Consider the following 23,809-nt stretch of genomic DNA (forward strand, 5'->3'; position numbering starts at 1 on the left):
AGTGCTTTTCGGTCAGATTTAGCAAGGCTCTTCTGTTTATTCATATATAAATTTACATAATTGCACGTCGAAGAAGATTTATATCACATGTTACCCGGCATAAGTTAAGCATCTTTAAGGCTCCCTAATTAGATTTATATCTTATGGGGGATTTGTATCCAATTACGTGATATATTAATTACAACCATGTGGTAAGTTTGATATCAGAAGGCTGCCTACCATGCACACTAAGGTTTTCCAAGTATTTTTTTCAGAGAATGAATAATTATTAAATTAAATTATTGTTATCTTTAGATTACTTTTAGAAAAATAACATATTTTACTTAATATTTAACAGCCCCAAATACATCAAAATTATTGAATTAAAGAGTTGCTAATTACCTTTGGAAATGCAACATTTTTTTGTTTACTATTTAACAGCTCCAAATACATCAACCGCCCGCTCCCCTCCACCATGCACGAGGCCCGCCACTCGTTCCAATTTAACGCCTGCACGGCCCTGCTGGACGGTCACGTGACCCCACAGTCCTACCACAACAGCAACAGGTCACGTGAGCTGCTCGCGGAGCTGCTGAGGAAGACGCAGGTGGAGAGTCCTGAGGACAACAAGCCATCTTTCAACGAGATGTATGTCGAGGTGCAGGTCAAGCTCCTGGTGAGTTACTTCCCCTTTCAGCAATAGAGGTGGTGGATTACTTCCCCTTTTTAATTCAACACGTTCTTTATGTAAAAAAAAAAACACTTTGTTTAGTGTTCTGCACCGAACCGCTTCAGTTAAAGCAAACACGACCTTCTTTTAAAATGAATGTGTTTAGACCTAACACGGACTACTAAAGCTGACACATCTTATATTTGAAGTAAACGGTACCTACAAAAAAAAAACTTAACAAATAACGTTTGTTTTTTACTAAACCACAGGACGGGTCTGAGATCACAGGTCGCTGTGACACGCCTTACGGCCACTGGCGAAACCCGTTAAGCGACGCTGACGTCATCAACAAATTCAACGCCAACACCAGCACGATGACGCACGGCAACAAGGAGCAGATCATCCGCACGGTCAGACACATGGCGCCAACAGAGAAGGCTTCAGACTTGGCCAAGCTGCTCTACTCTTATTAATTCCTCCACGGGTTGTCGGGTTGTACATAGGGTTGATGCCGGGGTGTAAATATGATTTGAACGGGTTGTACATTAAATAATATACATGTTTTATCACAAATTTGTGTACATAAGATTTTCGCTTTATACTCACATTTGGTTTATTTTTTAATTTCGTTTTCTGTCGTTAAATTGCGTGCTCGGTGCTTGCTTTAAATGTGGCATAAGACTACAGATATATATTTCATTATGTAATGTAGTCTATAACTACAACTTGCGCTAAATTACAGACATATACTTCATTATATAAGTAGGTTCTGTTAAACACATAAGCTTTTGTTTGAAACAATTTGTTCTGATCTCAAGAAACTTTTCATGGAGTAGCCTGTACATTATTTTATTTTAAAAGCATTTTTTATGATAATTGTGTGATAGATAGATACATCAGCGAGGAGTGAGTTTGTGGGGAGATACATAAGTGTGGTAGCATACCATTGTGATGTATCTCCTATTAGTTCATGCGATGCTCAGATTCACATTTTGTATTAATTTGTCCCCATTATCAACAAATCATTTTGTTTTAAATTTTGCGTGTGACCAAACACATTTTCTATTTTTATAATCTTTTTCAGTTGTAATAATATGTGCGTGATTGCTGATATAAAAATGTATTTTTATGTGAATAAAACCAAATCTAAAATTTATTAACCCAAAGATTAATTGTGTACTCGATTAAAATGAATTAATTTATATGAATTGATTTCATTTGACGAGTCTCAGTGTGATTAAAGCATTATTGTACTATTTGTGTAATTACATGATTGTTTATTTGTGAAATTGTGACATATATTTCAATATTTCTTGATACGTTATAAATAAACAATTATTATTTTTAAAAATAACTTGGCTTTTAGTTGTCTCTTCTTGTTTGGTTGTAAGCATTTAATACAGCTATTTATAAAGGATGGGATATATATATATATATATATATATATATATATATATATATATATATATATATATATATATATATATATATATATATATATATATAATATGATGGAGGAAATTCTCTCGGCTTTTACAATTAAGAATAAAGAATAAGATAGAAATCCTCCCATTGCAATTATTTTATAAACCAGTCTTTATAACCTGCATGCATTAATTACATACAAGAATTAATACACAACTGTTAAGTATGAATTTACTCCTAATTGTTTAATTAAGTTTCAGCATTTGATTATATTAATACAGATTTTTATGAAAATAATTGCTTTAAAAAAAGGCTGAGCTGTGATTTTTTTTGCAATGAAAGCAAAAATGGTTATGTGACATAGTTTGGATTCTAAAAACTAAAATATATACTATGCTTTTTTTTCGTTTTTTTTTATATAATGAATTCAGACAAATTATCACAGGCAAAATATCTCAAGAGCATAATCTACAATCAGGTATTATGTCTTTGATATTTTATCAGACATGTTTTTTTTTCCATTATATAATTTTTCCTGATATATTTTTTCCAGATATATTTTGTTCGAGAGATCATTTGTCCCGTTATATTTTGTCTTGGATATTTTGCCTGGGATATTATATCTGGGATATTATTTGGATATAATTTGTCCTGTGATCATTGGTCTTAGATCCCTATGGCGATACAATACGATACAATACGATACGATAAGATAAGATAAGATAAGATAAGATAAGATAAGATAAGATAAGATAAGATAAGATAAGATACGATAAGATACGATAAGATACGATACGATACGATACGATACGATACGATACGATACGATACGATACGATACGATACGATACGATACGATACGATACGATACGGTACGATACGGTACGGTACGGTACGATACGATACGATACGATACGATACGATACGATACGATACGATACGATACGATACGATACGATACGATACGATACGATACGATACCACTACACACCACACCGTACCGTATCATACGAAACGACATAATACAATACTATACGATACGATACCATACCATACGATACCATTTGACACAATACAATACTACTGACCTTATTACACTGAACACGATCGCTAAAAATCTTAATACAAGGAACGGAATAATTCTAACGCGACATTAATAACGCTATTTATCCAGCTAGACGTAGATTTAATACATAAGCTATTTTTTATGACAATCTAGCCATGCATCTACATAGCAACACAGCTATACAACAGCGATAAATCTGCCTATCTTTACAGCTTCATATATCTACATTGCTCTACAGCATTATATCTATCTGCTCCTACAACCGTACATCTATGATTGCCATACATCTATAAAAGCTATACATTTATAACAGCCATACTATTATGATAACCATCTATAAAAGCCATACATCTATAAAAGCCATAAATCTATAAAAGCCATATAGCTACGATAGTCAAACATCTATAATAGCCATACGACAGTCCTTTATCTCTGACAACCATTATACTATACACTCTTACAGCCATACACCTACGACAGCCAAATATCCAATTAGTTATAAATAAATCCAGTCACCAAAGCCTGCCACAGGCCTCAGTATCACATAACAAAACCAAATATACCCATTAGCATTTGGACTTAACAAATATCATTCTTAGTCCACCATCCCCTCTAAACCCCGATAACTCAGCTAGTATATTCCTTTATTAACCCCCAACCTCCCACCCCCAATAACTCAGCTAGTATATTCCTTTCTTAACCCCACCCTCCCATCCCCAATAACTCAGCTCATATCTTCCTTTCTAACCCCCAAACAACCACAATCCCCCCTACCCACAACCCCCCCCCCCCACCCACAACCCCCCACCCACATCCACCTCCACCCCAATAACCCAGCTCGTTCCTTTCTTTCTTATTCCCCTACCCCTTCCCACCAACCTTAACCCCCACCCCCGATAACCCCCCAGCCTTCTGTAACCCATCTTTCAGCAGTTGTTACCTGCCTTCATCAGTTCAGCCAATAGAATCTCTCGACTCTCAAACTTACGCTAATTAGTGGAGCTCTTCAAGTAGTATATTAGGTCACTTTTGGGTCGCATGGGTGAGCAGGAGCAGGAGCAGGAGCAGGAACAAAGGCTATATAGGAAAATACTCCCCCAGCCTGGGACAATGACATATAGCAAAATACTCACCCACCTGGGTGAGCAGGATGGTGAGCCTGGGACAACGAGATATAGTAAAATACTCCCTGGGTGAGCAGGAGGTACACCGACATATAGCAAAATACTCACCCACCTGGGTGAGGGTGGGTGAGCAGGTGGCGCAGCCTGGGACAATGACATATAGGAAAATACTCACCCACCTGGGTGAAGGTGGGTGAGGGTGGGTGAGCAGCCTGGGACAATGAGATATAGTAAAATACTCACCCACCCTAGGGTGGGTGAGCAGGTGGGGGAGTAGGTCAGTAGGTCACCACCGGTGACCTTGTGACGTAATTAGTAACATTATGACGTAATCATTGACCTAGTTACGTAATTTTAATGCGTTTTTTAATTAGTTTTAATGAGTTTTTTAAATTTTAATTAATTTTTGACCTAGTTACGTAATTTTATTGTTTTTTAATTAATTTGATTTTAATTACTTTGTTTGTGTTTTGTTTGTTTATTTTTAATAAGTTTAATTAATTCGATTTTTTATTTATTTTGTATTTGTTTGATTTTAACTTTTTAATTATTTTTATTTTGTTTATTTTTAATTTAATTATTTTTATTTTTAATAAGTTTAATTAATTTGATTTTTATTTATTTTGTATCTAGTTACGTAATTTTAATTTTATTTTATAATTAGTTTGAATTTTTATTGACTAGTTATGTAATTTAATTACTTTGATTGTTTAATTAGTTTGTTTACTTGTTGTTTAATTTAATTACTTTGTTTATATTGTGTAATTTTTATTAACGAGTTACGTAATTTGCTTATTTGTTTGAAATTCATTTTATTTCTTTGATTTCAATTACTTTGTTTAATTTAATTACTTTGATATATTTCTTTTCTTTGTTGTTTAATTTGTTGGTTTGTTTGAATGTATGTATGTTTTAAATAAAAGACTAACACTAGCCGTGTACTTTGTGAATAACATCCATTAAAGATAACGATCAGCCACAGCTGTTACGTATCGACCCGCCCGCGAAGTTTTCTCACCGCTGCCCGTTTTAATGGGAATGTATTGATCGCAGCCGCTGGCCCATCACAGCATGATGTCCCACCTAATTAAATTTTTTTGTTATGCTTCACCGAGTTACCCCCGCTCGGTTGACGGGTTATGGTAATTAACGACATACATTAAGTAGCGTTCCGCGAAGCACTTAGGTCATTATGCAACAGCTGTTGTGCGACAGCTGGTGCTGTAATTAGGCCGTTCAACCGGATAAATGACCGCGAAAATTGTGTTCTAATCACTTCAACTTCGGACTTCAAATCAAGCGTCACCGCGACTTATCCAGCCTGCGACCTCTGTTGACTCCTGAGACTAAACCCACGCCAGCTTTACCAACCATCACATCCACCTAACCCTATACGGACCACATCTTTTGTGCGTGTTTATTCTATTAAAGGTAAGGTTAATATTACTTTTTGTTTTAAGGGAGCTAACCCCATTAAAATACCCTTTAAATAAATAAGTATCTAAATAAGTATTCATATGTATTCCTTTTAGTGTACAACCGACCCTACGAGACAGACTAACCATCGACCGAACCTATTGAGCTACCTACCCATCCCCGAGGCACCCACTGAACCAAACGTTTCAGCTACATCCAACTACACCATTTCGGATCTCCACACACAGCTAACTTCACGTTCAGCTTACGCGTTCAAACCCATAGGTACGTTCATTTTTAATTTTGTTTTAAGTATGATTTTTGTTTCATGCATTTTATTTTATGTATTTATTTTTATTCTACAGCCAGTGACCTACCCAGTCATCCAACTACTAGACACTTCGTCAATAATGCAAACCGCCCAGTCTACCACCCATCCAGCCATGAGCCGTAACAAGTGTGACATATGCAACCGTGTGTTCACCCGCAAAGACGGTTTGACAAGACATCACGACTCTGTTCACCGCCGACAAGGACATCTCTGTACAACATGCGGGAATCTATTTACACGACTTGACAATTTAACAAGACATTGTAAAACAACACACACCAACCAAACATCACCGACCGACACCCCATCAGCAACCGATAGACAAACTCCACAACCACTATACGTGACCGACAGACAAACCATGCAACCCCTAGCAGCGATCCAAACAACTCGTACCATGACCAACACTATTCCATTAAAGCGACATACGATGTATGACGACATAGCAAACAACAAACGCGTAAAGACTAACAACGACAGTAACGTTAATTCACACACCACTATTTTTCCTGTAGACGACCTACCCATGATACGTTATACATGTGACATATGTGAGCATGCATTCACCTGCAAACATGGTTTGAAACGACATCACGATACGGCACACAGACGACGAAGACATACATGTAGAGAATGTTTGCAAGAATTTACAAGAAAATATAATTTAACGAACCACTATAAAATACCACACACCATCAAAACATCACCAGACGACACATCAGCGACCGACACGAATATCCCATAGGATGACTTCTCACAGACATCTCCTTACACCCAACACAGAAACTCACTTTCTTACTTTTATATTAAAAGACAAGTAGACACAATGTGACATCTCCCCTAGACTGTAGACCGATGGGGTTGTTTTTATTCAATAAAAATTTATTATATATGGTCTTTTGTGATTTTTTAATGTGTTATTGTTTTGTTACTTGTCCCTGAAAGTTATGTAACTCGGTATCCTGTATAAGAGGTATGACTGGAATCAAAATCACGGGAGAGAACGTGACGTACATCGCGATATTTGAAAACAGGGCGATGTTTAACCTCAACCAAAAAAGACAATGAACCTAGAAGGAAGACGAATATATATCTTAGTCTTGCAGCAGATTACCTTCCCATGTTCACTTTAGTATTACAGTTTTCATCAAACTTCTTTTTGACTTGAACTTCGTTAATTTTTAAGAAAGTTTACTTATACATAATACATTACGTCTAATGACAATTTTTTATTTTTACCACTCAATGTATTTTCTTTTTCTATATCTTACATTGTCATCTTAATTTTTGATCACCTTAGTAAAAATTTGCTTAAGATTATAAACTTCAAGTTTTAAAAAACAACAACGTTATAGTACGTCGTGTCAAATGACACACCGTTTAAAATGTCTACATTTAAAGTTCACCAAAATAATGACGTAAAATCTAAATATGATATGACGTTAGCATACATATCATTCAACCTAATCACTCTAAAGTACAAATCAATAATTTTTATTGATTAAGGGGCTGGGTGAGTTATTTTTATTCGGGTGCCCAGGGAAGGTTTGGAGTTGGTTGGGACAGATTTTATACACGAGTCGGTGACGTTTTCACCGAGGCAGGGTTCGAATCTAGACCATGCATGTTTTGGAATTGTTAGGGAGAGTTAAACTAAGGTTGGTGAAGTTTTCACCGAGGTTGGTTTTGAACTCGGAACATTCATGTTTTGGAATCGGTAGGTGTAGAGTCCATACTAGGGTCGGGGAGTTTTGCTAACACTGAGGCAGGTTGCAAAGTTGGCACATGCATGTTTAGGAATTGATGGTAGTCGAGTTCATACTAGTGTCGGTGAAGGTTGGTTTTGATCTCGGAACATGTATGTTTTGAAATTGTTGGTAACCGAGTTCATACTAGGGTCAGAGGAGTTTTTGTTAACACCGAGGCAGGTTGCAAAGTTGGTACATGCATGTTTAGGAATTGTTGGTAGCCGAGTTCATACTAGTGTCGGTGAAGGTTGGTTTTGAACTCGGAGCATGCATGTTTTGAAATTGTTGGTAACCGAGTTCAGACTAGGGACGGGGGTGTTTTCACCGAGGCAGGTTCGTATATGCATCATTGGAATTGTTAGGTAGAGTTAAACTAAGGTCGGTGAAGTTTTCACCGATGTAGGTTACAAAGTTGGTACATGGATGTTTAGGAATTGATGGCAGTCGAGTTCATACTAGGGTCGGGGAATTTTGTTAGCACTGAGGCAGGTTGGAAAGTTGTTACATGCATGTTTGGGAATTGTTGGTAGCCGAGTTCATACTAGTGTCGGTGAAGGTTGGTTTTGAACTCGGAACATGCATGTTTGGGAATTGTTGGTAGCCGAGTTCATACTAGTGTCGGTGAAGGTTGGTTTTGAACTCGGAACATGCATGTTTTGGAATTGTTGGTAGCCGAGTTCATACTAGTGTCGGTGAAGGTTGGTTTTGAACTCGGAACATGCATGTTTTGGAATCGGTAGGTGTAGAGTCCATACTAAGGTCGGTGAAGTTTTCACCGATGGTGGTTTCAAAGTTAGTACAGGCATGTTTTGGAAGTGTTAGGGGCCGAGTTCATAGTAGTGTCGGTGAAGGTTGGTTTTGAACTCGGAACATGCATGTTTTGAAATTGTTGGTAACCGAGTTCATACTAGGGACGGGGGCGAGGGCGGCGGACAAAGTTGTCGATGTAGGTAGGGTGCAAGAGATATTCAACGAGGAGTGGTGTCTACAAGTTATGTATCCCAGTCTGTTGGAGTGGTTTCTAGGGGGTTGTGATATTAGTTGAATAAATATTTGTCTGTAGGATTGTCATACAGCCTTTGTCTCTTAAATGGAATAGGTATAGTGCGGGTAGTAGTAGTAGTACGGTCTGTTTATCTAACGGTTGGTATTGAGGTTAGTGTGATGACGCAAGGTTGGATGGGAGAAGGGGAACGGGGTTGCGGACAAAGGGAAGGGGAAGGGCGAATAGTGATAAAAATAACTCACCCAGCCCCTTAATCAATAAAAATTATTGATTTGTACTTTAGAGTGATTAGGTTGAATGATATGTATGCTAACGTCATATCATATTTAGATTTTACGTCATTATTTTGGTGAACTTTAAATGTAGACATTTTAAACGGTGTGTCATTTGACACGACGTACTATAACGTTGTTGTTTTTTAAAACTTGAAGTTTATAATCTTAAGCAAATTTTTACTAAGGTGATCAAAAATTAAGATGACAATGTAAGATATAGAAAAAGAAAATACATTGAGTGGTAAAAATAAAAAATTGTCATTAGACGTAATGTATTATGTATAAGTAAACTTTCTTAAAAATTAACGAAGTTCAAGTCAAAAAGAAGTTTGATGAAAACTGTAATACTAAAGTGAACATGGGAAGGTAATCTGCTGCAAGACTAAGATATATATTCGTCTTCCTTCTAGGTTCATTGTCTTTTTTGGTTGAGTTTAAACATCGCCCTGTTTTCAAATATCGCGATGTACGTCACGTTCTCTCCCGTGATTTTGATTCCAGTCATACCTCTTATACAGGATACCGAGTTACATAACTTTCAGGGACAAGTAACAAAACAATAACACATTAAAAAATCACAAAAGACCATATATAATAAATTTTTATTGAATAAAAACAACCCCATCGGTCTACAGTCTAGGGGAGATGTCACATTGTGTCTACTTGTCTTTTAATATAAAAGTAAGAAAGTGAGTTTCTGTGTTGGGTGTAAGGAGATGTCTGTGAGAAGTCATCCTATGGGATATTCGTGTCGGTCGCTGATGTGTCGTCTGGTGATGTTTTGATGGTGTGTGGTATTTTATAGTGGTTCGTTAAATTATATTTTCTTGTAAATTCTTGCAAACATTCTCTACATGTATGTCTTCGTCGTCTGTGTGCCGTATCGTGATGTCGTTTCAAACCATGTTTGCAGGTGAATGCATGCTCACATATGTCACATGTATAACGTATCATGGGTAGGTCGTCTACAGGAAAAATAGTGGTGTGTGAATTAACGTTACTGTCGTTGTTAGTCTTTACGCGTTTGTTGTTTGCTATGTCGTCATACATCGTATGTCGCTTTAATGGAATAGTGTTGGTCATGGTACGAGTTGTTTGGATCGCTGCTAGGGGTTGCATGGTTTGTCTGTCGGTCACGTATAGTGGTTGTGGAGTTTGTCTATCGGTTGCTGATGGGGTGTCGGTCGGTGATGTTTGGTTGGTGTGTGTTGTTTTACAATGTCTTGTTAAATTGTCAAGTCGTGTAAATAGATTCCCGCATGTTGTACAGAGATGTCCTTGTCGGCGGTGAACAGAGTCGTGATGTCTTGTCAAACCGTCTTTGCGGGTGAACACACGGTTGCATATGTCACACTTGTTACGGCTCATGGCTGGATGGGTGGTAGACTGGGCGGTTTGCATTATTGACGAAGTGTCTAGTAGTTGGATGACTGGGTAGGTCACTGGCTGTAGAATAAAAATAAATACATAAAATAAAATGCATGAAACAAAAATCATACTTAAAACAAAATTAAAAATGAACGTACCTATGGGTTTGAACGCGTAAGCTGAACGTGAAGTTAGCTGTGTGTGGAGATCCGAAATGGTGTAGTTGGATGTAGCTGAAACGTTTGGTTCAGTGGGTGCCTCGGGGATGGGTAGGTAGCTCAATAGGTTCGGTCGATGGTTAGTCTGTCTCGTAGGGTCGGTTGTACACTAAAAGGAATACATATGAATACTTATTTAGATACTTATTTATTTAAAGGGTATTTTAATGGGGTTAGCTCCCTTAAAACAAAAAGTAATATTAACCTTACCTTTAATAGAATAAACACGCACAAAAGATGTGGTCCGTATAGGGTTAGGTGGATGTGATGGTTGGTAAAGCTGGCGTGGGTTTAGTCTCAGGAGTCAACAGAGGTCGCAGGCTGGATAAGTCGCGGTGACGCTTGATTTGAAGTCCGAAGTTGAAGTGATTAGAACACAATTTTCGCGGTCATTTATCCGGTTGAACGGCCTAATTACAGCACCAGCTGTCGCACAACAGCTGTTGCATAATGACCTAAGTGCTTCGCGGAAAGCTACTTAATGTATGTCGTTAATTACCATAACCCGTCAACCGAGCGGGGGTAACTCGGTGAAGCATAACAAAAAAATTTAATTAGGTGGGACATCATGCTGTGATGGGCCAGCGGCTGCGATCAATACATTCCCATTAAAACGGGCAGCGGTGAGAAAACTTCGCGGGCGGGTCGATACGTAACAGCTGTGGCTGATCGTTATCTTTAATGGATGTTATTCACAAAGTACACGGCTAGTGTTAGTCTTTTATTTAAAACATACATACATTCAAACAAACCAACAAATTAAACAACAAAGAAAAGAAATATATCAAAGTAATTAAATTAAACAAAGTAATTGAAATCAAAGAAATAAAATGAATTTCAAACAAATAAGCAAATTACGTAACTCGTTAATAAAAATTACACAATATAAACAAAGTAATTAAATTAAACAACAAGTAAACAAACTAATTAAACAATCAAAGTAATTAAATTACATAACTAGTCAATAAAAATTCAAACTAATTATAAAATAAAATTAAAATTACGTAACTAGATACAAAATAAATAAAAATCAAATTAATTAAACTTATTAAAAATAAAAATAATTAAATTAAAAATAAACAAAATAAAAATAATTAAAAAGTTAAAATCAAACAAATACAAAATAAATAAAAAATCGAATTAATTAAACTTATTAAAAATAAACAAACAAAACACAAACAAAGTAATTAAAATCAAATTAATTAAAAAACAATAAAATTACGTAACTAGGTCAAAAATTAATTAAAATTTAAAAAACTCATTAAAACTAATTAAAAAACGCATTAAAATTACGTAACTAGGTCAATGATTACGTCATAATGTTACTAATTACGTCACAAGGTCACCGGTGGTGACCTACTGACCTACTCCCCCACCTGCTCACCCACCCTAGGGTGGGTGAGTATTTTACTATATCTCATTGTCCCAGGCTGCTCACCCACCCTCACCCACCTTCACCCAGGTGGGTGAGTATTTTCCTATATGTCATTGTCCCAGGCTGCGCCACCTGCTCACCCACCCTCACCCAGGTGGGTGAGTATTTTGCTATATGTCGGTGTACCTCCTGCTCACCCAGGGAGTATTTTACTATATCTCGTTGTCCCAGGCTCACCATCCTGCTCACCCAGGTGGGTGAGTATTTTGCTATATGTCATTGTCCCAGGCTGGGGGAGTATTTTCCTATATAGCCTTTGTTCCTGCTCCTGCTCCTGCTCCTGCTCACCCATGCGACCCAAAAGTGACCTAATATACTACTTCTTCATACTTTGCGAAAAATACATCAAAGTTCTCAACAAGAACAAGCTGCTCATTTTATTTTAAATTATGGATATATTGGAGGAGATAAACATGGGTTGGGGGAGGGTTAGTGGGGCGGGGTATTTGATACGTTAATGTGGTGTAAACAATATAATAATTGATCATTGGGATATCGAGATCGGGTCATATTGTGTCATGTCATTATCGTATATTTTAGCCGTTAATTAATAACACTTCTACGTTGTTGATACTCCAGCCATTCATATGCATATTAAAGGAATATTTTAACCTTACGCAATACATACACATATAATTATAATCAAATTTACGTGTACACTCGTATACACTTATAAATATAAGTATACATACATAGATGTACAAGTATCATATAAACAAATATACACGTATATACAAAGTATATAAGTACAAATAATCATTCACATACAGAAAAGCTTATAAAATAATACACATGTACATACATGTCTACATATACAATTATACACATTGAAATATATGAACATATTAATATTAGCGCCTAAAAATATACACATATATAAATTATAATATATATATATACAGATGCACATACATATAATAATATATTTATAAATGCATACAATACACACACACACACACACATATATATATACTAGGCATACTGCCTAGCTTCGCTTAGGTTTTTAAATAACATTTGAGAATTTGAATACTTAATTATTTAGCGATGGATTTGGTGTTGAGTGCTTTAATTTAAACAGTAATGCTAACTTTAGAAAAAAAAATGTTTTAGTTTGTCATTTAAATACCGTTCGCAGAGAAATATCGGAAAGTACGCAATGTATAAGTAAAATGGAATTAGAACTACACAGCTTCCATGAACAGTACATCTCATAGTTTTTACTACATTGCCTTTTGAAATTTATTTATTTATTTAATTGGGATACGTAACTAAATTAACAACTTAATTTTGTACTAAAACAAATGCTATACTTCGTCATTTTCTGTTTCTGTTTAAAATAGTATACAATTATTTGAAAAATAATAATTTAAAAAACGTTACCTCCCTTGAAAACTGAACGTATGACGTATGTCTTTGTTTTTTTTTTACAAACAGTTGCTATGCTTATATAAGAAATTACGGTATATGAACATATTTAACAACTATAATGGCTGTTTCCGACGGGAATAAAGTTTTTTTGTTAGCCTCCAGGGTCGGTCTACGACGTCACATAATATTAGGGGATCGTTCGTCAATTTATTTATATATATATATCTCATATAAGGAGAATTTCACTCAAGATCATCTTTTAGCCCTCGTCGAGGGCTTTGAGTCTGACCAACAGTTTTTCCATACGGCCTAGTCATCTATAGTAGTGTATGCAAAAAATTAGCCAGATATACTGAGCTTAAGTACCCTAAAGTCTGCGTTGAAATGACCCTCTGTTTTTCCCATAAAATACAAAGATTATATAGGGAAATACAACTGGTCAGTTTTGACCGCTTTACAAAGTTTTCCCAGATATGCCGAGTTTTTTGTGACACCCCTAGGTGTTCTTCTACCACCTCACAAAATATCAAGGGGGGTCGTCGGAGGAAAAATTTTTTCGTAATAGAGCTCATATAAAGAGAATTTCACTCGCGGTCACTTTTTAGCCCTCGTCGAGGGCTTTGAGTGTAACCGACAGTTTTCCCTAAAGGTCAAGCCATTGTCCTAGGAGCATGCAAAAAATTAGCCAGATATACTGAGTTTAAGTACCCTAAAGTCTGCGTTGAAATGACCCTCTGTTTTTCCCATAAAATACAAAGATTATATAGGGAAATACGACTGGTCAGTTTTGACCCATTTCCCGATTTTTCCCGGACATGGCGAGTTTTTTGTGACACCCCAAGGCGTTCTCCTACCACCTCACAAAATATCAAGGGGGGTCGTCGGAGGAATTTTTTTTTCGTAATAGAGCTCATATAAAGAGAATTTCACTCGCGGTCACTTTTTAGCCCTCGTCGAGGGCTTTGAGTGTAACCGACAGATTTCCCCAAAGGTCAAGCCATTTACCTATAAGCATGCCAAAACTTAGCCAGATGGAAAGAAGGTAAGTGCCCTAAAATCCGTTTTGAAATGACCCTCTGTTTTCCCCATAAAATACAAAGATTATATAGGGAAATACGACTGGTCAGTTTTGACCCCTTTACGAAGTTTTCCCAGATATGCCGAGTTTTTTGTGACACCCCCAGGCGTTCTCCTACCACCTCACAAAATATCAAGGGGGGTCGTCGGAGGAAATTTTTTTCCGTAATAGAGCTCATATAAAGAGAATTTCACTCGCGGTCACTTTTTAGCCCTCGTCGAGGGCTTTGAGTGAAACGGACATGTCTGCCCTACGGCCAAGCCATTTACCTATAAGCATGCCAAAACTTAGCCAGATGGAAAGAAGGTAAGTGCCCTAAAATCCGTTTTGAAATGACCCTCTGTTTTCCCCATAAAATACAAAGATTATATAGGGAAATACGACTGGTCAGTTTTGACCCCTTTACGAAGTTTTCCCAGATATGCCGAGTTTTTTGTGACACCCCCAGGCGTTCTCCTACCACCTCACAAAATATCAAGGGGGGTCGTCGGAGGAAATTTTTTTCCGTAATAGAGCTCATATAAAGAGAATTTCACTCGCGGTCACTTTTTAGCCCTCGTCGAGGGCTTTGAGTGAAACGGACATGTCTGCCCTACGGCCAAGCCATTTACCTATAAGCATGCCAAAACTTAGCCAGATGGAAAGAGGGTAAGTGCCCTAAAATCCGTTTTGAAATGACCCTCTGTTTTCCCCATAAAATACGAAGATTATATAGGGAAATACGACTGGTCAGTTTTGACCCCTTTACGAAGTTTTCCCAGATATGCCGAGTTTTTTGTGACACCCCAAGGGGTTCTCCTACCACCTCACAAAATTTCAAGGGGGGTCGTCGGAGGAATTTTTTTTTCTTAATATAGCCCATATAAGGCGCCGGTCAGTCGAGGTCAGTTTTGACCCCCTCTCCGTAGACTTTTCGGCCAACCGTCACCGGCCCTCGTGTTCTATCGCCCCAAGGCACCATCGTGCCAAATTTGACGCGCCTGCGGCGCCGGGAAGTGCCCTATCGGGCACCCGACCACTTTGCTTTATATATATATATATATATATATATATATATATATATATATATATATATATATATATATATGTATGTATGTATGTATATATATATACATGTGTGATTTTGTGTATAAGTACGTATGAGTGTACATAGATTGTGTGAGTGTGTCTATAAATGTGCATGAGTGTGTACAAGTGCGTGTTTGTATCAGTTTGTCTGAGTGCATGTTTGAGTGTATATGTGAATGAGTGGTTGTAAAAGTGGTTGCGTGTGTGTATGTGTATAAATGTGTTTATGAGTGTGTGAGTGAGTGATTGTGTGTGTGAGTGAGTGTGTGTGAGGGCGTGAGTGTGTAAATGTGTGTTTGCATGAATGTGTGTATAGAAAGTGTGTATTAGTAAGTGAGTTAGTGAGTGAGCGAATGAGTTTGTGTGTGTGTGTGTATGTGTGACACGGATGGAAAAATAGCTGTAGAGAAAGTATAAAAATATTTTTAAAAATAAAATAAAAATACCAAAGTACAAATAAATGCGAAAGTACAAAAAAAATGAAAGTACAAAATTATAAGAATTACAAAAAATACGAAAGTACAAAAGTATAAAAAAAATACAAAAAATACGATAGTATAAAAATATACAAAACTACGACAAAAAATACGAAAGTACAGAAATATCACCAAGGATCAATGTCATGATGACATACGGATATCTTAAATCTGCTCTTATCTATGACTGCCATGCTTCTAAGGGCAGCCATACATCTATAAAAGCCATATATATATATATATATATATATATATATATATATATATATATATATATATATATATATGTATATGTATATATAAATATATATATATATATATATATATATATATATATATATATATATATATATATATATATCCTGACAGTTTGCAGATAGAGTTTTATCAAGGGAAATAACTTTGTCTAGGCTGAATAATTGTATAAAACGGATATCAGCCTAATGTAAACCAACCCTAGATGAAAGAATTTATTCTAATCCTGCCACGGCCTGCATATTGTTGCACATGTCTGTTGTCTGCTTCCTACATGAACAACATCTGCTGACCACAGCAGATTGCAGTAGAGCAGGTCGCAATGATCCACCGAGCGCCGTTGCTGAATTCATTAAGAATTAATGGAGAGTTCAGCCGTTCTAAGATGTCACGTGATCACCGTATAATAATAAAACCCCACGCAGACGTGATGGTGCAGACGATTGAACTTTTGCGCTGGTCAAATAATTTTTGTTCATATCTGGACATCTGGCAAGCATGGTGATATTATTTACCGCAAAAAAACTGTCAAAAACTCAAATATGTGGGACGAATCCAATTAAGGTGACGTATTATTCATTAACTCTCACTGTCTCACATTTTAGAAGTATGTGCCAAGTGACTATAATATTAGAGTTAGTTTCTTGCTAAAGTAAAATTATTAGATTTTAAATAACTTAGAGTGATGTCACTGAGCCCACCCAGCTCTGATGGGTACCTAACTCATATTGGGGAAAGCAAAGCCAGCTGAGCATAGTGTTCACCACATTATCTCTTCATATAACGAGGTCTCTAAAACAGATGAACTCTACTTCAGCTGCCCAGTGTGTCTTGGGCACGAACGGGAAAAGATGATGATGAAGTTATTCAATAAACTTAATTAAACAGATGAATAAAAAAATGACCAATTTAAAGATTGCCATCAATATAATTCGTCATGTCTGACCCATCGTTATGAATTACTCTAATTTTTTATGATGTGATTCAGACTATTCACCTTATGCAAGGGACACAAACCCTCCTTGTTTCGAACGTATATCGAGTCAATTTAAAAGCTCAAGGGACGTAACTATCAAATAAAACATAATTGTTTCAATATTTATTTTAAATTTCAGTTTTTGTCCAGTTATAACACACAGAAGGATCTCGCCTTGATGACGTCACAGCAAGATACACAAGACAGGTGTAACAGATCAAGTAAGTAATACATTAATTACACCATCATTGGGCAGTGTGGTCAGATGGTAATACATTAATTACACCATCATTAGGCAGTGTGGTCAGATGGTAATACATTAATTACACCATCATTGGGCAGTGTGATCAGATGGTAGAATCTACAACCCTATGATCGTATGCCTCGAGTTAAGATCATCTGTTATGGTCACACTATTTTCTTTATTCGTATATGAGTAGGTAAAATCTACAAAGAACATTCTTTTCAGTGTTTTCAGAGATGATGTTTAAGTTTTTTTGTAAATGCCCAAATACATTCGCTGCATCAAACCATATTTTATAACAGAAATGTAAAAGCATCATTGTCATATTTATTAATCAATATAGAATTTATTACATCGTTGTTCAACAAAGAAACAATATAATGCTGAATGAATATTTAGAACTTTTTTTTATTACCTCTCATGATGAAAAAAAGGGAAACAACTAACAAGTATTATCATCAGAAGTCGTTACAAATTGCTAGAAATTCAGTAGTATAATTCAGTAGTATAAAAATAAGTAAAATTTAAATTATTAAACTGAAATATTTTATGCTTTTTAACTTTGTTGTGTTAGTTAATATATTACATAGCATTATTTATTATTTGACTTTTATTTAATTTAAAAACTATTAAATATATTAAACTCTAAATGTAATAAGATTTGAAATAGCTAATTAAAGGCGCTACCTCATTCTTAATGTACCTCTTCCAAAGCTTAAAAACATTTTTAAAAAAATAATAATTAACCAGTACTTTCTTTCATCCACAAATTACATTTTACTCAACAAATTGAACATATTGTAAGCAAATGATTCGAGCAAATTATTTTTAAAAAATTACCTAACTTACTTAGCTTGCTTTCTGTAACTTTGTAATTTCCTCACATATAATACATATTTTTTATTATTGTAAACAAATGTCACAAAGAGCACATTGACTTATATTTGGTTACAATTGTAAGCCCCTTCGCTTTTTCCCCACTTTAATCCTTGTAATTATCGAAATATTTTTGATGTTATTATAAGTTGTTTCATCATTGAAAACAAAAGTATTTTTAAAAAAAGTTAAAAGATATTACAACTATTATAAAGCTTCACTGCCCCATAGTCTCTGCCCAACCATCCCCCTCCCCTTCAACAACTTCATTCCAATCCTCACCAGAATTCCAACCCTTTTATTTTTCCTTTACCCCTTTACTGTTTAAACTTGTATATGTTGCACATATCAAACCTAGTATAACCACATATATACCATGGCATTATGTAGAATTGTAAAATCCTTCAGTTTTATTTGATGTTTGATGTTTGAAATTGTGTAAATGATGCTGATGTACTTGTTTTAAATTAAAAATAAAAGTATTTACAAAAAAATATAAATAAATAAATAAATTTTAAAAATTAAAAAAAAAAATAAGTATTAATATTAATTAAGACAGTCTCAAGCCAAACATCACTCGATCAGCCCTCTAGCAAATTAACGGTAGAACAGTCCATAAAGCACAATCTGAATGGTAGAAAGAGATACACACCTCTCAACCCCCTCCAACTCACCCCCCCCCCCACTCAACCGGACTGGCGGATAAATCAAGGGCAGCTAACGCTTATAGCCAGGGGTCAATTTTGTGTCTTGGAAAATTTTGGAATGATTGATCAGTGTAAGTACTACAGAGACCCTTTTCCCATGGTCGTTTTTGTTTCTGGCCATGGGTAGCTGAGGATGGAGCACAGTAAACTAAGCAGTCAAAAGAAACCGAGTTGCACACCCTATTTTAGTCTAGTTCTTATGCCATGTTCTTATTGATGTTTATGTCTTTGAAACTGTGTAAAACTAGCAAATAAACTACTATTTTAAATGTTTAAAAATATATTTAAAAAAAAATAAATGCTATAGATATATATATCTAAAATGGAAGAATGTTTGATTTGATGTGTCTCATTGTATTCAACATAACATTCCGTTTGCTTAATTTTATAATTTTATTTTTTCTTTAATCCCAAATTTATTTCAGCTCTACTTAAAAGCCCAAACCCCCTCAGCCCACCACGCCGATGGAAAAAATAAATCCATTGAATCATCATTTAATTACACATTTTTATTTTTAGTTTTCTTATTTGTTTTAATAAAATTGTAATTATATGTTTTGTATTAGATCTATGTATAAGTAAACCATCTTAAATGAATGAAAGTAGGCTACATCTAAGAAAGAATTATTACTCTTAAAAATCTATATCAGTCCTCACAAGCCGATGATAAAAACTGTAATACTAAAGCGAACATGCAAGGCGAACGCTGTAAATAACAAGCTTAAGGTGGGGGAAAAAATAGCCTTTGTCCAACTACAAGGCAGCATTTGTTTGATTTTGTAGTTGTCTCTCCTAGACCTAGAAGATTGGCTGTCCTCAAATGACCAGAACAGCGTGACCACGGTCTACTATTCATGTACAGTCATTGTACAGCCTCACATCTTCAGTAGAAAAACTTTTTAGTCTGCCAAAACATTTCGCTTTTCTATTTCACTGGGCCTACACATCTTCTAAAATCTTTCTTCATTTGTGTAATATGGGCGCGATCAGATCAGACTGAAGATAAGCTAGGACCCTTATGGTGAATACTTTGGAGGCAAAGTGCTTATAATGGGCGGGGAATGGTTTATAAATGGTGGTGAATGGTTTTCTCGGCCTAAACTAAACAAAATTAGTTTTAAAAACAACATAACTACCATTGAACCGCCGGGTTTTTAACGAAATCATTTAAGACTCTTAATGTTATGTCTCTGAATCAGCGTTTGCATTTAATCTGGTGTTGTGTTGACTAATAATGTATATGATTTGATTTTAATTTTTCTAATAAATATTGGTAGTCTATGTTATTTTAAATGTGTCGGATTTTTAGCTATTTAGTTATTTCTTTGCTTTGTCCCTAATATCGTTCAACGTGTAGTAAAGCACATTGCGTTTTCACCAATAACTATTTTATCAAATATTTTTCTCAAGCAAGTATATCATTAAACTATATAGGCCGATAATTCACGTGTAACGGGTACCGACGGCTAGTGTTGTATAACCCTCGTACCTCGGTTTAAGCAAAAGATTTTGCCGACTTATATCAGAGTGTACACTTTGTTCTTAACAGCTCTGCCAATGAACCTGCCCGCGACCTCTTGTGAGGACTGATACAGAGTTACAATATAAATACTACTTTCTTAAATGTAGCCTACTTTCATTCATTTAAGTGGCTTACTTATACATAGATCAAATACAAAGTGTCTAATTAATTTTTTTTTAAACCTGAAAGTGCAAATGTGTAATTAAATGATGATTCAATGAATTTTTTTCCGTCGGCGTGGTGAGCTGATTGGGTTTGGGATATTAAATAGAGCTGAAAAGCATTAGGGATTACAGTAACATAAAATTATACACATTTTATTGGCAACCAGGATGATACACATTTTATTGACAACCAGAATGTTATGTTGAGACACATTAATATTTCTATTTTTTTTTTCTTATTAGAAAAATCAAAGCTTAGTTAGGAATGACAATCGAGCACTTCTAAATTGGAAATGCGCGTTATTTATTGTCTGTGAGATATGAATTAAGTATGGTTTAATAAAATTGTTTACAATAAATTTAAAAATATATGAAAGTATTAGTAAGCTAATTTTTACAAAATATTTGCTACACTTATATTCAACAATTTATATGCTGTATTATACTTCTATTATTACGACCACTGTAAAACAAATTTAACACAAGAATGTCTAAAAGTTCTTGTTTTGTCTTTTTTTTTGTGTTTCTCTCCCTTAGTCTGGGCGATACTGCCCCCTTAAGGGAGATAATGTTACATATTCAATATTTCTTTATAAAAATAATGCTATCTAATACGAACTTCCGTGTTTCAACTTTGTTTGATAGGAGCACCAACAACTACTTGAACTACTTAAACTTGAAAACCTCTTTCATATAAACATAATACTTGAAAACCTCATTCATATGAACATAATACTTGATCTAATGATTAACTCGAGCACCAACAACAACTTGAACATAAAGCTTGAACATTATATGAACTTAATACTGAAAGTAAGGTTAAACTTGAGCTTGACAACCACATAACTTTTCTTCTGTTTTCCTTTCATCAGCTCTGCCAATGAACCTGCCCGCGACCTCCGTGACGTCATGGATGTCCGACCTAGTGGCCAACACCAGCCTGAAGCAGCTGTCCGAGAAAACCATCCACCGCAGCAAGAGGATGCTGCTGGACACGCTGGGGGTCGGGATCCTGGGATTCCAGACGGACATCGCCCAGACGATCGCCAAGACGTGCGTGGGTCTGGAGCACTCGGTGGTGACGTCAGGGAGGAACAGTCTGTCGGGTTCGGTGCTGTGGGGGTCAAAGAACATGAGGGCGTCACCTGCTACAGGTACGTTTCGTGTAACATTATGTTTTTAATTAATTATCTTTTAATTAGTTTTCTTTAAAAATTTTGGAGTTTTCTGGAAATTTAACTGACTCATTCTTCTCTTCATCAGCTGCCTACGTCAATGGCGTCAGCATACACTCCATGGACTTTGACGACACCTGGCATCCTGCCACCCACCCAAGTGGACCCACCCTCCCCGCCATCATCGCATTGGCCGAGTCCATGACGGGTGACATGCGTCCGTCTTTAGAACAGGTCCTGGTCGCCTACAACGTAGGGATCCAAGTTCAAGGTCTTCTGCTGAGGTCATCGTCCTCGGCGAAAAGTATTCCATGCAGGTATAGCAGCAAAGTATTTTTAACACAGTTCAACAACTCTAAAACTAACTTCACATCGTATTACATATAAGTTCATCCGCTTGTCCTATACAAGTAGATAGCCTATATATCTATTTTATATTCTAATTTTTCGTTGTCTGCAGGTTCCACCCACATGCCGTTGTTGGCGTGATGGGTAGCGCCGCCGCCTGTTCAAACCTTCTTGGGTTCGGTCCTGAGAAAAGCAGAAACGCCCTGGGCATCGCGGCGTCGTTTGCTGGTGCCCCGATGGCCAATGCCGGAACAACAACAAAACCGCTGCATGCTGGGAAAGCTGCCAGGTAAAATTTGTTATTTGAAAATAGAGTAACATCAGTTAGGTAGAAAACTAGTTATCTCAATTATGGAATATGATGAAACGAACATTGAAAAATGATTTGTATAAACAAGTAGATGGTTATATTTATTTCGTATGATTTAGGTTTGGTCTGGAAGCGGCACTTCTGGCTGACCAAGGTATTGAAGGCAACAGCAACATCCTAGACATGCCCTCAGGGTTTGGGGCTTTCTACGACGACTTCGATCCGGAGAATTTACTCGCAGGTAACACTTTACTTATACTTATCACACAACAAACACTGCGTACAACATAGACACGTCTGTGATTGTGTGCATCTAGCATTTGGGCAACTTTTGTTTTCTCTGGACAAAACATTATCAGTAACTCTAATGTCTGTGTTCTACAAATAACTCTAATGCCTGTGTTATGTATATAATTCTGATGTCTGTGTTCTTTAAATAGCTCTTATGTCTGTGTTCTATAAATAACTATAATGTCTGTGTTCTATAAATAGCTCTAATGTCTGTGTTCTATAAATAGCTCTAATTTCTGTGTTTTATAAATACCTCTAATGTCTGTGTTCTATAAATGAGTCAATGTCTGTAATCTGTAAATAACTCTGTGTGTGTTCTATAAATAGCTCTAATGTCCATGTTCTATAAATAACTCAAATGTCTGTGTTCTGTAAGTAACTCTAATGTCTGTGTTCTATAAATAACTCTAATGTCTGTGTTCTATAAATAACTCTAGTGTCTGTGTTCTATAAATAGCTCTAATGTCTGTGTTCTATAAATAACTCTAATGTCTGTGTTCTATAAATAACTCTCATGTTTATGTTCTATAAATAGCTTTAATGTCTGTGTTCTATAAATAACTCTCATGTTTATGTTCTATAAATAACTCTAATGTCTGTGTTCTATAAATAACTCTAATGTCTGTGTTCTATAAATAACTCTAATGTCTGTGTTCTATAAATAACTCTAATGTCTGTGTTCTATAAATAACTCTAATGTCTGTGTTCTATAAATAGCTCTAATGTCTGTGTTCTATAAATAACTCTAATGTCTGTGTTCTATAAATAACTCTAATGTTTCTATAAATAACTCTAATGTCTGTGTTCTATAACTAACTCTAATGTCTGTGTTCTATAAATAGCTCTAATGTCTGTGTTCTATAAATAACTCTAATGTCTGTGTCTCACAG

The 23,809-nt window shown here is 35.9% G+C and overlaps 1 protein-coding gene across 2 annotated transcripts in view; it reads left to right on the top strand.

Annotated features, from left to right (window-relative positions):
- LOC131949904 (cis-aconitate decarboxylase-like) overlaps window positions 1-23,809 on the top strand; it is a 31,940-nt gene that overhangs the window by 6,115 nt on the left and 2,016 nt on the right. Inside the window, exons 3-6 of one of the 2 annotated variants that reach the window (XM_059311871.1) lie at window positions 21,668-21,949; window positions 22,059-22,287; window positions 22,431-22,607; window positions 22,748-22,869. In XM_059311871.1, coding sequence (XP_059167854.1) covers window positions 21,668-21,949; window positions 22,059-22,287; window positions 22,431-22,607; window positions 22,748-22,869 — 810 coding nt within the window. Of the gene's footprint in view, window positions 1-420; window positions 656-918; window positions 2,004-21,667; window positions 21,950-22,058; window positions 22,288-22,430; window positions 22,608-22,747; window positions 22,870-23,809 lie in introns of those variants that run through there. The other variant, XM_059311869.1, reaches the window with a different exon arrangement.

The sequence above is a fragment of the Physella acuta genome, unplaced genomic scaffold (assembly GCF_028476545.2).
Source record: "Physella acuta isolate Inbredline_101_S28 unplaced genomic scaffold, ASM2847654v3 ptg000718l, whole genome shotgun sequence".
NCBI lineage: Eukaryota > Metazoa > Mollusca > Gastropoda > Physidae > Physella > Physella acuta.